The sequence below is a fragment of the Myotis davidii genome, unplaced genomic scaffold, assembly GCF_000327345.1.
Source record: "Myotis davidii unplaced genomic scaffold, ASM32734v1 scaffold46, whole genome shotgun sequence".
NCBI classification, from domain to species: Eukaryota; Metazoa; Chordata; class Mammalia; order Chiroptera; family Vespertilionidae; genus Myotis; species Myotis davidii.
This window is the reverse complement of record NW_006383006.1, coordinates 3,150,120-3,163,353: the sequence shown is the minus strand read 5'-3', so window position 1 is coordinate 3,163,353 and position 13,234 is coordinate 3,150,120. Positions and strand designations below refer to the sequence as shown.

General features: G+C 37.7%; 1 protein-coding gene across 4 annotated transcripts in view; it reads right to left on the bottom strand.

Moving 5' to 3' along the window:
• UBR1 (ubiquitin protein ligase E3 component n-recognin 1) overlaps nucleotides 1–13,234 on the bottom strand; it is a 148,438-nt gene that overhangs the window by 47,673 nt on the left and 87,531 nt on the right. For all 4 annotated transcript variants that reach the window (XR_001512198.1, XM_006778036.2, XM_006778037.2 and 1 more), the window contains exons 29-32: nucleotides 10,711–10,892; nucleotides 5,675–5,880; nucleotides 4,205–4,298; nucleotides 2,829–2,978 (exon numbers count right to left, since the gene is read on the bottom strand). Coding sequence is in view for 3 of the 4 variants with exons in the window: in XM_006778036.2 (XP_006778099.1) it covers nucleotides 2,829–2,978; nucleotides 4,205–4,298; nucleotides 5,675–5,880; nucleotides 10,711–10,892 (632 nt within the window). In the remaining variant the exon portion in view is untranslated. The remainder of the gene's footprint in view (nucleotides 1–2,828; nucleotides 2,979–4,204; nucleotides 4,299–5,674; nucleotides 5,881–10,710; nucleotides 10,893–13,234) is intronic.

The following is a 13,234-nucleotide window of genomic DNA, read 5'->3' as shown; positions in this document are numbered from 1 at the left end:
AACATAGGAGTGCATATATCCTTTCTGATTGGTAGTTATGAACTCTTAATAATTGCATTTGGAAAATGGTGGTTTGTACTATGAAAACCTGGTTATGCTAGGCCTGGGTTCCTCAGAATCCTCTTCCCTGTATGATTCTGGGCTTGATTTTGCCAGAACAGGAATTTGAATGAGATTTGGAAGGCAGAAATAAAGCAGCAGCCATTACTCTCTGACAGTCATCATGGTTAGATGCAGTTATGGGCAGACATAAAGGTGTCAGTAGGTTCCAGCTGTCTGTAGTTGCCCACCCCTCCTTCACTCTACCTCCCTGCTCTTTTTGGAACGTCTCATCTCACTGATGTATCTTCATTAGATGCTTGAATGTGAACCTTTTTAGGCAAGAGCTCACAACAGATTTCTCCACCAGCAACCTACTCACAATCGTATTTCTGCAATTGGACATGCCTACCTCCTTAGAGGGACTAATGGGTGGACACTTCTTATCTTCCATTTCCCCCTTTAGACCTTCACTTCCCCAGTGCCTCCCACAATAGTGGTTCAGCTTCCCTCATTGAATCTTGACTGATATGAGGAGATAGGGCCCTGCCTCTTGATAATGCCTGTGTGTGGCATTCTCTTTTCCCCGGAGTAGCACTGCTTGCCCTTCCCTTCATTCAAGTCTCTGAGAGAAGCTCCCTGACAACTCTGTCTATAATTAGTCTCATGCATTGGTATGTCTCTAGTCCTTTACTCTGATGCTTTGGTTTTTTTTACAGTATTTCTTGCACAACACTTTGTATTTATGTTTACTGTTGGTCTTTCCTCTCTGTAATGTCAATTCCATACAGGCAGGGACTTGATCCAAACTATTATTAACAAGCAAGGGGAACCACAAACAGTATTATCAAAAAGGACTTTAAAATAGGAATTTGCTAATGAAATGACAGTGAACTTAAAATATATAATAAACTGTGCCCAAATTCATATATCTAGGTACAAACTTGATCTAAGAATTCTTTTAGTTCTCAGTGTACTATGACTGATTATGACCATTTTTCTTTAAAATACTAGTTTATTATTAGTTTTGATAAAGTTTTTATGTGCTCTTAACTTTAATAATCTTAGATTATACTGATGTTGATTTTCTAAAAATAAAAGTGGCAAATAGAATTACATAGGTAAGTTCTATTGTCTAATAAAAATGTTATGTATAATTATGTATTTCAGATCCTAAGTAACAAAACTGTTACTATAGCTTAAAAAACGTCACAGGATTCAGAGAACCAGTTTTAAGGATCAGTTTAACTTGAGAAAGAACTGCCCTGAAGCACAGTATTCTTAAAGAAGGTGCTGAATGTTCCTGTAGAGCAGCAGTTCTCAACCTGGGGGCTGAACGACCCTTTCACAGGGGTCGCCTAAGACCATCGGAAAACACATATATAATTACATATTGTTTTTGTGATTAATCACTATGCTTTAATTATGTTCAATTTGTAACAATGAAATTGGGGGTCACCACAACATGAAGAACTGTATTAAAGGGTCACGGCATTAGGAAGGTTGAGAACCACGGCTGCAAAGAAAAATTCCTATGTTTAAGAATCCTTATTTGGGGAGCCATTATGTAAAAAAGGCTAACAAGAAGTTGGAAAATGACTATATTTTATTATGATTTATTTTATCTTTGTTTTCACCTGTATAGTTAGGTATGGTTTGGAGTCAGGTCTGGGTTCAAATCCTGGGTCTTTCTTGGGATAAATAAAAACTATTCACAGTCTTGTTGAAAAAATAAAAAATTCCTTATCTTTAAATGGAAATAATAGTACCTACGTCATTAGACTATTTAACAAAATAACCTAGTAGAGTGTCTAGAACATATCAATTACTGGAAAAAAGATAAATCGTCTGATGCCACCATTTTCCAAAAAGATGACATTCTATATTCCCACGTGTTGAGTAGACGACAATTTCCAAATTAGATTTTCTAATGAATGGAATAGTAGAGAAACAGCTACTTATCGACCCTATTTGTCAAATCTATAACCTTTTAATTCTTTTGTTGTGGAAAAATGTTAAAAGTATTTTATTAACAAAACCATTTTCTTTTATGTTATCATTACAAATTCAGTAAGTTTTTAAAGAAACTAAAATAGTAACAATAAATAGTATTATTATCATCATGTAGAATAGTGAGAAAAAGAAATACACAAGTGAGTGTTCTAGTTTTCATTAAAAACTAATTAATTTGCTGTTAAACTGCAGTTACAGATAGTCAGAATATAAACTTAGTCTAAATGTTCAAAAACTATCCAAAGATACAAGATGAATCAGGTATATTTTATTTACTTGTATAGTTAACATTTTGCCCATGTCTCTAAAATGCTAACATTTGGATCTGCCAAAAAACAGAAGTAAAATTAATACTACAAAGATATTTAGAGGAACCAAACTCCAAATAGCAAATCTAACGGTGGCAAAGAACTATATGAAAAAAACAAATCTTTGCATCTTTTCTCCTTCTGTGAATGCTGATAGAGATTAAAATTTTATTGCTACTATCTGGAAGTACCAATTCAGTTGGAAGATTTACATAAAACATAGATTTGAAAAAAACCAAAAAACAAAACAAAAAACCCCCCATAGATTTGAGTAAATGAATATTCCAATTATTTTAGAGACCAAGAATTGGAGCTAATTTTAATCATATTTTCAAGTAGCATGTTATTAAATTAAAAAATATTACTTTAAATACCAAAAAAGAAACTAGTAATCTAACCAAAATATGCATAATGAAAAATTAAAGACATCTTTTTATAAAATTAACCAAAACATAAATTAAAACATACCTGCTAATTGCTCGAGGTTGCAAAGGAATAATGGGGATCACAGTATTGCACAGAGACTTGCAGAGGGGGCAAAGATATTCTCCACTTTCCAAGTCAAAAAGGTCAACATGAATACGCTGCTGAAAGCTCAGCTGTACAGCTTCAAAATATCTGCAAAATTCCAAGACATAGATCCATTCTCATGTATCCTTGTTCTAATCCAAGTGAGAAAAATCTGAAATTTTGGCCTCAATGTACATCATTAAAATCCACATGCAAAAATACACAATTACAATTATAGAAGAAATAGCATGCCCATTCTATTGGGGTAAAACTGAAGGATTCAGCAGGGTAGAAAAAGATTTTTAAATAATTTTGCTTAATCATATCTTATCTCCTGCCTCAACAATATGGAGATAGAATGTAGACACTATTTTCTTCAGTTTCCAATGACCAACTGAAGTAGCCATTGGCTAATTAGGAAAATTATGCATTTAATACAATGCCAAAAGAGTAAAGCCTATACAAAAGATTTCCCAGTAATTACATTTCTGAATTGTTATCTCTTTCAGAGATAGAACTAGAATTTCTTGTCCTATTCTGTCTCAAAAGTATGTTTCAGCCCTAGCCGGTTTTGCTCCGTGGATAGAGCGGTGGCCTGCGGACTGAAGGGTCCTGGGTTGATACTGGCCAAGGGCACATGCCCATGTTGCGGGCTCAATCCCCAGTAGGGGGCGTGCAGGAGGCAGCCAATCAATGATTCTCAACATTGATGTTTCTATCTCTCTCCCCCTCTCCCTTTCTCTCTGAAATCAATACAAATATATTTTTTTAAAAAGTATGTTTCACTCTGTTTTGAGGGGAATGAAATTTTTATAAAGATTACTGTTTCTTTTACACAAATATTGAGCAACTAATTAGTTTGTGAAGAGCAAGTGCAGCCTGGCTGGTGTGGGTCAGTGGTTGAGTGTCGACCTATGAATCAGGAGGTCACTGTTCGATTCCTGGTCAGGGCACATGCCTAGGTGGTAGGCTCTATCCCCAGTAGGGAGCGTGTAGGAGGCAGCTGATCAATGATTCTCTCTCATCGATGTTTCTATCTCTCACTCCCTCCCCCTTCCTCTCTGAAATCAATTTTAAAAATATATTAATAAAAAAAGAACAAGTGCAAAGGAATGATGAATTAAGTGAAATTTAAGTTTGTAACTTTACACACCAATTTCTAAGGGTGGTAATGTAATGATTATCATACAAACGAAATTAGTAATTAAAACCACTTCAATTATTCAAACAAGGAAGGAAGGAAAGCAGACATGAGAAAATATGCTTTTTTGTGGCCTTTAGTGAACTTCAATATTCCTAGTTTCTTTCAAGAATATGTCAGAAAGACAACTTACTTCTGCCAGCACACCGCATGCATTACATGACCACAGCTTCCTGTATAAGTTCCATATGCCAAGTCTGGATCCATGAAAAGTGGGTCCAGGGATTCTGGTATAGGAAGACAAAAATGACAGGTATTATATTCATCGCTCCCACAGTCATAACAATGGGGGTGGGGGGAAGAGGTTATCACATCTAAAATTCTAATCATAAACTTTCTAAGGTATGTGCAAGAAAAGTGTCACACTATCATGACAGCAGAATCTGTATTCTCAATAGTAATTAAAAAGAGGAAAATATAAAAATGATTCTAAAATTAGTATGGATTAATGACTAGTTCTATTCTTGATTTATATTTTTATTTTCAACATTAGGTTTAAGTTGCATTATCTTGGTTGTTGAAGTTATTATCTATGACTCAAGCAATTTACTTTTGTAATTTGACTGGGTAATTTTAAGGGATATTTAGGGGCATTATAATCCACTGGATAAAAGCACACACTACAGGATTCAAAATTTGGTTTCATTACGTACTTATAAGTCATGGCCTTGGGCAATTTACTTCTCTGTGCCTCAGTTCCTTCGTCTATAAAATGGAGCCCATGTTGGTACCTAATTCATAGGGCTATTATATGGATTAAGTGATTAAATACACAGAAAGCACTTATTCTGTGCCTGGCATATGGTAAGTATTCAGTAAATGTTAAAATCAATAGGGTATTTTAAAAATAAAGCTATCTCCTGTTGTGATATAAGTGCAATACATTGGCTAATTAATTTCTTGCCAAGAAAATGCTTACCAGGAACCTGATCATGAGGCAACAATCAGACATATCCACAATGTAAGACACTGTCTAAGACTACTGTCTTGCATTCTTCAAAAAAAGTTATTATCAAGGAAAGAAAAAAGGCAAGTGACTATTCTAGATTAAAACAGACTAAAAGAGACACAACTAGAGCAACACAAAAAACATGTCTGGATCCTAAATGAAAATGTCTAGTTAATAAAAGATGTTTTAAGGATAGTTGGGGAAATTCAAGTATTGATTTCATATTAGGTAATATTCCTGAAATGTTATTAATTTTCTTAAAGTTATAATGGTATGGTAGTACATAATGGATTGTCCTTAGTTTTAGAAAATGCATATGGAAAAATTTAGGGATGAAAAATCATGATACTTGCATCCTACTTTCAAATGATAAGAGCAATGAGAAATGGGGAGGGGAGCAGAGAGAGAGAAAGAGAGAGAGAGAGAGAGAGAGAGAGAGAGAGAGAGAGCTGACAAGAATTAAAATTAAAAAATAAAACAAAGCCAGTATGGCACATAAAGACCCAAGAGTCCATTTTACATATAGGTAAACTATGATTTGACCAAATAAGGCTAAATACAATCTTGCTCCCAAAGTTCTTCCAGATAGTAGTTTCTCTAATTATATAATATGAAATGAAATGCTCAAAAGTATATTTATTAAACAATACATACCCCCTGAGAATTCTATGGGTTTCCCCCTGTGCTGGGTTAAGGCGGTGGATTTCTGGACACAGGCCGATAATACCATGGCATTATTTTCTATTTTCACCTCTTGTTCTTCTTGGCAGAGGATGCATGTCAGCACCTCCTTTTCAGTAATAGATGGACCTCGTTTAGGACCCAAAGCAATTCTAGAGTAGTCACTGACTGGTGGGGTGCTACCAAGAGAAACGACCAGAAATGAGGATACATGTTTTGGTCACTTGTATTATATCTTGGTAGATTTTAAGTAATCATAGGGCAAGAACTAATAAAAACAAAATAAAAATTATATTTAGCAATATTAGCTTAAAGTCCCCCCACCTCCTGATATTTCTGGCTTTTATTAGTGAATTTGCTTATTATAAAGTACATTTTGTGTTGCTAAGTGCAAAAAGAGCAAATCACAAAGTAGAATGTACCAAGAAGCTAGGTATCTGTTTTTACTCTGATTATAAAAGTAAAACATACTTATTAGGAAAATTTAGAAAATCTAGAAAAGTATAAAGAAGAAAGTAAGATGCATTATACTCTCACAACCTAGAAATAATTACTTGTGTATTTCTTTCCAGTCTTTCTATTTAGAACATTTTTACATAATTAAGATCATATTACATATATACATTTGCATACTGCTTTTATTCACTTATATTTCAATATTTTATGTCATTAAAATGTCTTTAGAAACTTTATTTTTAAACGGCTGCACAGTACTCTTACTATATGTGCTTTAATAGTTTTATCCATTCCCTCTTATTAGTAATTTAAGTTTCTATTCTGTTTTGGTAGCTATTAAAAATGTTACACTTTAAATGATTTACCAATTCTTAGGGTCAATGTGTGCAATAATCTATAATAATAAAAGGGTAATATGCTAATTAGACTGTCCTCCTGGACAAAGCCGCAGCAGGCAGGGGCCGCGGCAGAGGCCCCCAGCTGCAGAGGTGGCAGACAAGGTCCAGGGCCACGGCCCTTGCCCGAGTTTTGTGCATTGGGCCTCTAATAATGTAATAATAATAATAGTAAATATTTATTAAGCACTAATTGTGATGTGAGGCACACTTTCAAATTCTTTACATTATGTTAACCCATTTAACCCTTCCAACAACCCTCTGAGGTAGGTACTATTGTTACCTCCATTTTTCAGATGAAGAAACTGAGGCCAAAGATATTAAGAGACTTACCTAATGACGTATCAATAGGAAATAGCAGAGCCAGGATTTAACCCAAGTGGTCTGACTTCCTAGGCCATGCTCCGAACTACTCTGCAATACTACCTTTCTATCTGTGCAAGAGGCTCTCTAAAATGTCATAGATCATTCAATAAATGGGGAAAATTTAGATGTTCATTATCAATGTAAATGGAATTACATAATACAGAATACTATGCAGTTTTTAAAAGGTGGGTCTCAGCTAGGTGTGGCACCACCTCCTAGAAGGCACCCAGCAATATGTGGGTAAGGTTTAGTTTTTGGTTATCATAAGGACTAGGGGACACCACTAGTGTTTAGTGGATGAGGGACCAGAGATGCTAAATGGCCTGCAATTCATGGAGCAGGAAAAAGAATGGCTGCCCAAATGCCAAGACCGATAACAGTCTAACAACATATATAAATTTCCGAAACATACTATCATGTGCAAAGTTGCAGAATATGTGCATAATGCCATATACTATGCAAATAAAACAAAAGGCTGAATGACACTATATGATTCCTATGGCTGCTTATATTCGTTGTGTAATAGCACAGTAAAAACTATGACAAGGTCTATATAAAATTTATATCTCTGAAAAAGGGCAGAAAGGGGTCCAGGGTTTGGGTAAGTGCTCAAATAGAACTTCAGCTTTACCTCTATTATTTGATTTTTAGAGGAAAGTGAATTAATATAACTATGTAATTGTTTTTGTTTTAAAAATGTAATACTATATTTGTGACTCTGGGATAGGAAAAGCCTTCTTAAACATAATCTAAAACGTTAAAACTCAAAAAGGCTAATAAATCTGTTTTATCAACATTGAAAACTTCTCTATGGCTAAACTTCATAATTAATGTTAAAGAAACAGGAATATGAAAAACATGCAACAAGTTTAGTATCCATAATTTTAAAGGACTTCTAGAAATCAGTAAGACAAAAGCAACACACTCAATAGATGGGCAAAGGATAATAACAGGCAATTCCTGGAAGAAAAATGTAGCAGGCTAGTGAACTATCATATGAAAAGATATCCAACCTGGTATTAACTAGTAATCAGGAAAATTTGGTCTGACACCAATTTTGATTATATCCAACATTTTCAAGTACCGATATATTAAGTATTGGTGAGAATGAGGAAAATAGACACTCTCATATACTGTTGGGAGTAGAAATTGGTAACACTACTTTGGAGGGAAACATGGCAGTATCTATTAAAATTTTAAATAATTATGACTTAGCCTTTTCACTTATTAGATTCCACCCTTGAGAAGTACTTGTACAATTGCACAAGGGGGCACATAAAAAATGTTCTGCACACACGTTGTTTACAATAAGAAAAAGTTTGGAAATAAGGGGAAAACTTAAATGTCCAAAGTAAATATTGTGTATATATTCACAGTATAGAAAACTATGCAGCAGTCTTAAAGAATGATGTAGACTCTATACCAGGGGTGGGCAAACTTTTTGACTTGAGGGCCACAATGGGTTCTTAAACTGGACCGGAGGTCCGGAACAAAAGCATGGATGGAGTGTTTGTGTGAACTAATATAAATTCAAAGTAAACATCATTACATAAAAGGGTACAGTCTTTTTTTTCAATAGTTTTATTCATTTCAAACGGGCCGGATCCGGCCCGCGGGCCGTAGTTGGCCCACGGCTGCTCTATACTATACATCTATATATAGACATGAAAAAAATTATAAAACAGTGAAGGGAAAAAGCAATTTGCAAAACAAAAGGTATGCTAAAATAAAATAAGCCACTAAAAAACACAATACTCATTATTTCCTTATGTACACCTGTTAATAAATGGTTGAAAACAAAAGAAGAGGTCTAGAACAAAAATTATGTATAGCAATGGTTATCTGTGAAGAAAAATCAGGAATATAGAGAATGGTCAAAGGGGACTTATTAATTTGAGTTGTTTTTAATGAGAGCATATTCATAATCTTTGTGCAATCAATCAGGCAATAAAACGAAATAATGAAAGCATTAAAGGCATTAATTAACCCTGAATACATTTCCTTGTTTTGATAAATATACAGTATTCTTTTCCATTACTTTCTAAATAGTACATTGTTAATATGTAAAACTAGAGAGTTGGGACTTTCTGCTTATTGTTTTAAAGTTTTGTATTAATTTCTAGCATTATTACCACAGTCAGCCAAGGATAGCTTACCTTCATATCATTTTTTTAAAAAATCTTTAAAATATACAGTCATCATCGTTTGTAGTTTGCTAGCATGCTCAGCTTCAGGATTACAGATACATTATGTGGAGTATAATGTTTCTACTGTTACTGCAAAACAATTTCCCAAAAGTATCCACAATACAAATTATTTTAGAGTTGTGAAAGCTTGTTTTTAAAAATAAGGATAGGAAGTATTTACAATATTTTAAATTGGAATGCTTTTTGAACTACCATTATTTTGCCTCCTCCCTTTTCTGATTGTATCTATATATACAGCCCACAAACCATGGCTCTCAAAAGGCTAATCGATGATAATGCTCTTTTTCCCAAGAGCATACCATAGTCAGGACTCAGAAAATCAGACTTACATATTCCCATTCCAATGTGCTATCCATGACAACTATATGCATTGTCTTCTATCTTTTTAAAAAAAATATATATATATAAACCACCTTTTGGTGAAGGATATTTTTCAATCTGTAATAACTGCAATCATTATTAGAAACTAGAGGCCCGGTGCATGAATTTGTGCACAGGTGGAATGCCTCAGCCTGGCCGGAGATCAGGGCTGATTGGGGCCGTCTCACCCAGTCCCGATCGGGGCCGGCTGGCCAGGGGACAGGACCACGGGAGGTTGGCCAGCTGTGGGGAAGCACTGCAGGAAGCTGGCCGGCCGCAGGAGGCTGGCTGTGAGAGCGCACTGACCACCAGGGGTGCAGCTCCTGTATTGAGTGTCTGCGCCCTGGTGGTCAGTGTGCATCATAGCGATCAGTTGACCAATCATTCAGGCGCTTAGGCTTTTATATACATAGACTAGAGGCCTGGTGCATGAAATTTATGCATGGCCGGGGAGAGGGGGTGCCTCAACCCGGCCTGCAACCTCTCCAATCTGGGATTCCTTGGAGGACATCCCTCTCGCAATCCAGGACCGTTGGCTCCTAATTGATCGCCTGCCTGCCTGCCTGCCTGCCTGATTGCCCCTAACCATCTCTGCCTGCCTGCTTGATCACCCCTAACTGCTCCCTTGCCGGCCTGATCGCCCCTAACTACTCCCCTGCTGGCCTGATCGCCCTTAACCGCCTCTGACTTGTCCCCCGCACCCGGGACCCAGGCTTCCCTCCTCTGGCTGGCTGCAGGCACCTGGGACCTGGGCTTCCCTCCCTCTGGCCAGCTACAGGCACCTGGGGCCTGGGCTGGCTTTGCCTGGGCTGGGCCGCAGGTGTCCAGACTGTGGGTGGCTTTGCCTGGCCAGCTGCAGGTGCCTGGGGCTATCGACGGCTTCACCTGGGCCAGCCACAGCCACAAGCGCCCGGGCCTGGTTTTGTCAGGGAGGACGTCCAGAAGACGTCTGGTCTAATTAGCATATTGCCCTTTTATTAGTATAGATAATAAAAATGATGTGGAATATATGAACTGATATGTAAATGTGTATCTAAAAAAGCCCATGTATATAAGACAACAGGAGTCAATTTCTATTACTTCTGTTCACATCTTCCTATCTTTTTGTCTTTAAAAATAGTGTAATTTCTTACTATAAAATATATTTGAAAAAACGTTATTGGAGTGAATATGTACTTTTTTTCCAAAAACGGATTTGCTAATTTTAAGTTTTGCTTTGTTTTACCTCTCTTCCTCCATAATGGAGTCCTCTTTTCCAGACATTTCTGATGTACTATCATACATGAGTTTGTGAGTTTCAATAAAGGTTTTCTGTAAGGCAGACATTTGAGCCATGATCTTCTGGCGGTGCAGCCTAGCAGCTTCAGCTTTTCTTTTCCGTTCAGCTTTTTCTTTATCATGAGTAATCTGGGTATGATGAAATCACAAACATTAGGTAAAAGCTAGTGTTATAATTTGCATATACTGTTCAGCCAGGCAAAATTTCCTAGAGTAACAGTCTGATAAAATTGATTACCCCACCCCTTAAGCCTAGATTCAAACTTAAGTCTCAAAATTAGCATACTTTCCCATCATATCATGCAACTAATTGCTTCTTTGGTTACTTTAATAATTTAATATAAAGGCTAAATACTTTAAATACCTAATAAACTGTCTTTTATACTCAATGCAGGTACATCAAGAAAAATATTAAATGAAACAAAATTTTGAAATCATTTGTTAATCATTGAACCACTGACATTTAACCAATTTAAGCCAATCTGATGATGTTCAACAGTTACTCTTAAACCTGATGTTAAGGCTAAGATCTTGAACAATATTATTGAGATGTACTGGCATTTAAAAAAAATTAATCCTTATTGTTGAGATTATTATGGAAACCCTCTTTATTCCCCCATAGCTCCCCTCCACCCAGTTCTTACCCCACCCCAGGTCCTTGCCACCCTACTGTGTGTCCATAGGTAATGCATACATACATATAAGATCTTTGTCTAATCTCTTCCTAGACACCCCCAAACACCCCCCACCCCCCCCACACACACACATACAACCTTCCCTCTGAGAACCGTCAGTCTGTTCCATTTCCATGCCCCTGGTTCTATTACATTCACCTGTTTATTTTGTTCATCAGATTTTTTATTCGTTTGATTTTTAGATTCAATTGTTGATAGATAGGTATTTGTTGCCACTACTGTTCATATATTTTATCTTTTTCTTCTTCCTTTTCTTAAAGAATACCCTTCAGCATTTCATATAATACTGGTTTGGTGGTGATAAACTCCTTTAGCTTTTTCTTGTCTGTGAAGCTCTTTATCTGACCTTCAATCCTAAATGATAGCTTTGCTGGGTAGAATAATCTTGGCTGTAGGTTTGAATATTTCTTGCCACTCCCTTCTGGCCTGCATAATTTCTGTTGAGAAATCGGCTGACATTCCTATGGGCACTCCCTTGCAGGTAACTAACTACATTTCTCTTGATGCTTTTAAGATTCTCTCTTTGTCTTTTGCCAAGATCTTGGTGTGGCCCCCTTTGGGTTCCTCTTGTTTGGGGTTCTCTGCACTTACTGGACTTGAAAGTCTATTTCTTTCACTAGGTAGGGGAAGTTTTCTGTCATTATTTCTTCAGGTAGCTTTTCAATATCTTGCTCTCTCTCTTCTTCTAGCACCCCCATAATTCAGATGTTGGTATCCTTGAAGTTGTCCCAGAGGCTCCTTACACATTTTGGCTGCTTCCCTGTGTTTGTTTCTATGTATTGGGTAGCTGCTAATTCTCCTTGAGTTGATGGAGTGGCCTTGTATAGTGGGTGTCCTATAGGGCCCAGTGGCTCAGCTCCCCAATCACTTGAGGTGGACACTGTAGGTCAGTGGTCGGCAAACTGCGGCTTGCAAGCCACATGTGGCTCTTTGGCCCCTTGAGTGTGGCCACGAAGTTTCAATCGCACTGTACGTGCACGTCCACACGTGGTATTTTGTGGAAGAGCCACACTCAAGGGGCCGCAGTTTGCCAACCACTGCTCTAGGTGCACCCCTTGCTGTAGTTGAGCCTTGATTGCTGTTGGCATCATTGGGAGGAATTGACACCCAGGCCAATAAGCTGTGGAGACCAGCTGTGACTACAGTGGGAGAGCTGCTCAGTGGGGCTTTGGTGCTCACTGAGTCTGCCCCTTGAGTGTGCCGTTTATGGATGTGAAGAGTTGTAATCTGGTATAGTCTCACACTGGCCACTGGGTACACTGGCTCTTGGGTCTCCAGGGAGGTGCAAAGTCAGCCACTGCCTGGGGCCATCCAGCAGGAGCTACAGAGAGATCTGCAGATTCTTCCTCCTTGTATCAGGTTTGTAAGTGCCCAGACAAGGCCCAGCTGTGAAGCAAGGCAGGCTGGTGATAGGTTTGAGCTCCCTGACCCAGCTGCAGCTTGTTTGACAGGTTTTTAGCCTGAGAAAAGGCAGGCCATTCATATGCAAAAGCCGCTGCACAGCTTGGGTGGGGTTGTAAATTGGGTGGGCAGGGCCTACAGGGAATCACCAGGGTTGAGCAAATAGCAATGGCTGCCAGTCAGCCCTGCCCTGGAGATGTCCCTGTTCTCTGTGTTCCACGGCTCTGTGCAGGAACAATGATCGCTGTGAGCACCTCTGAGGGAAAGCCTCTCTTGTGTTCTGGTCCCATGCCAGGCAGTCCAGTTTCTCCCCGTATGAGTCTGGGTCCCCAGAATCTTGCCTGGCACTGGATCCTCAGGTGAGGATAAAAAATA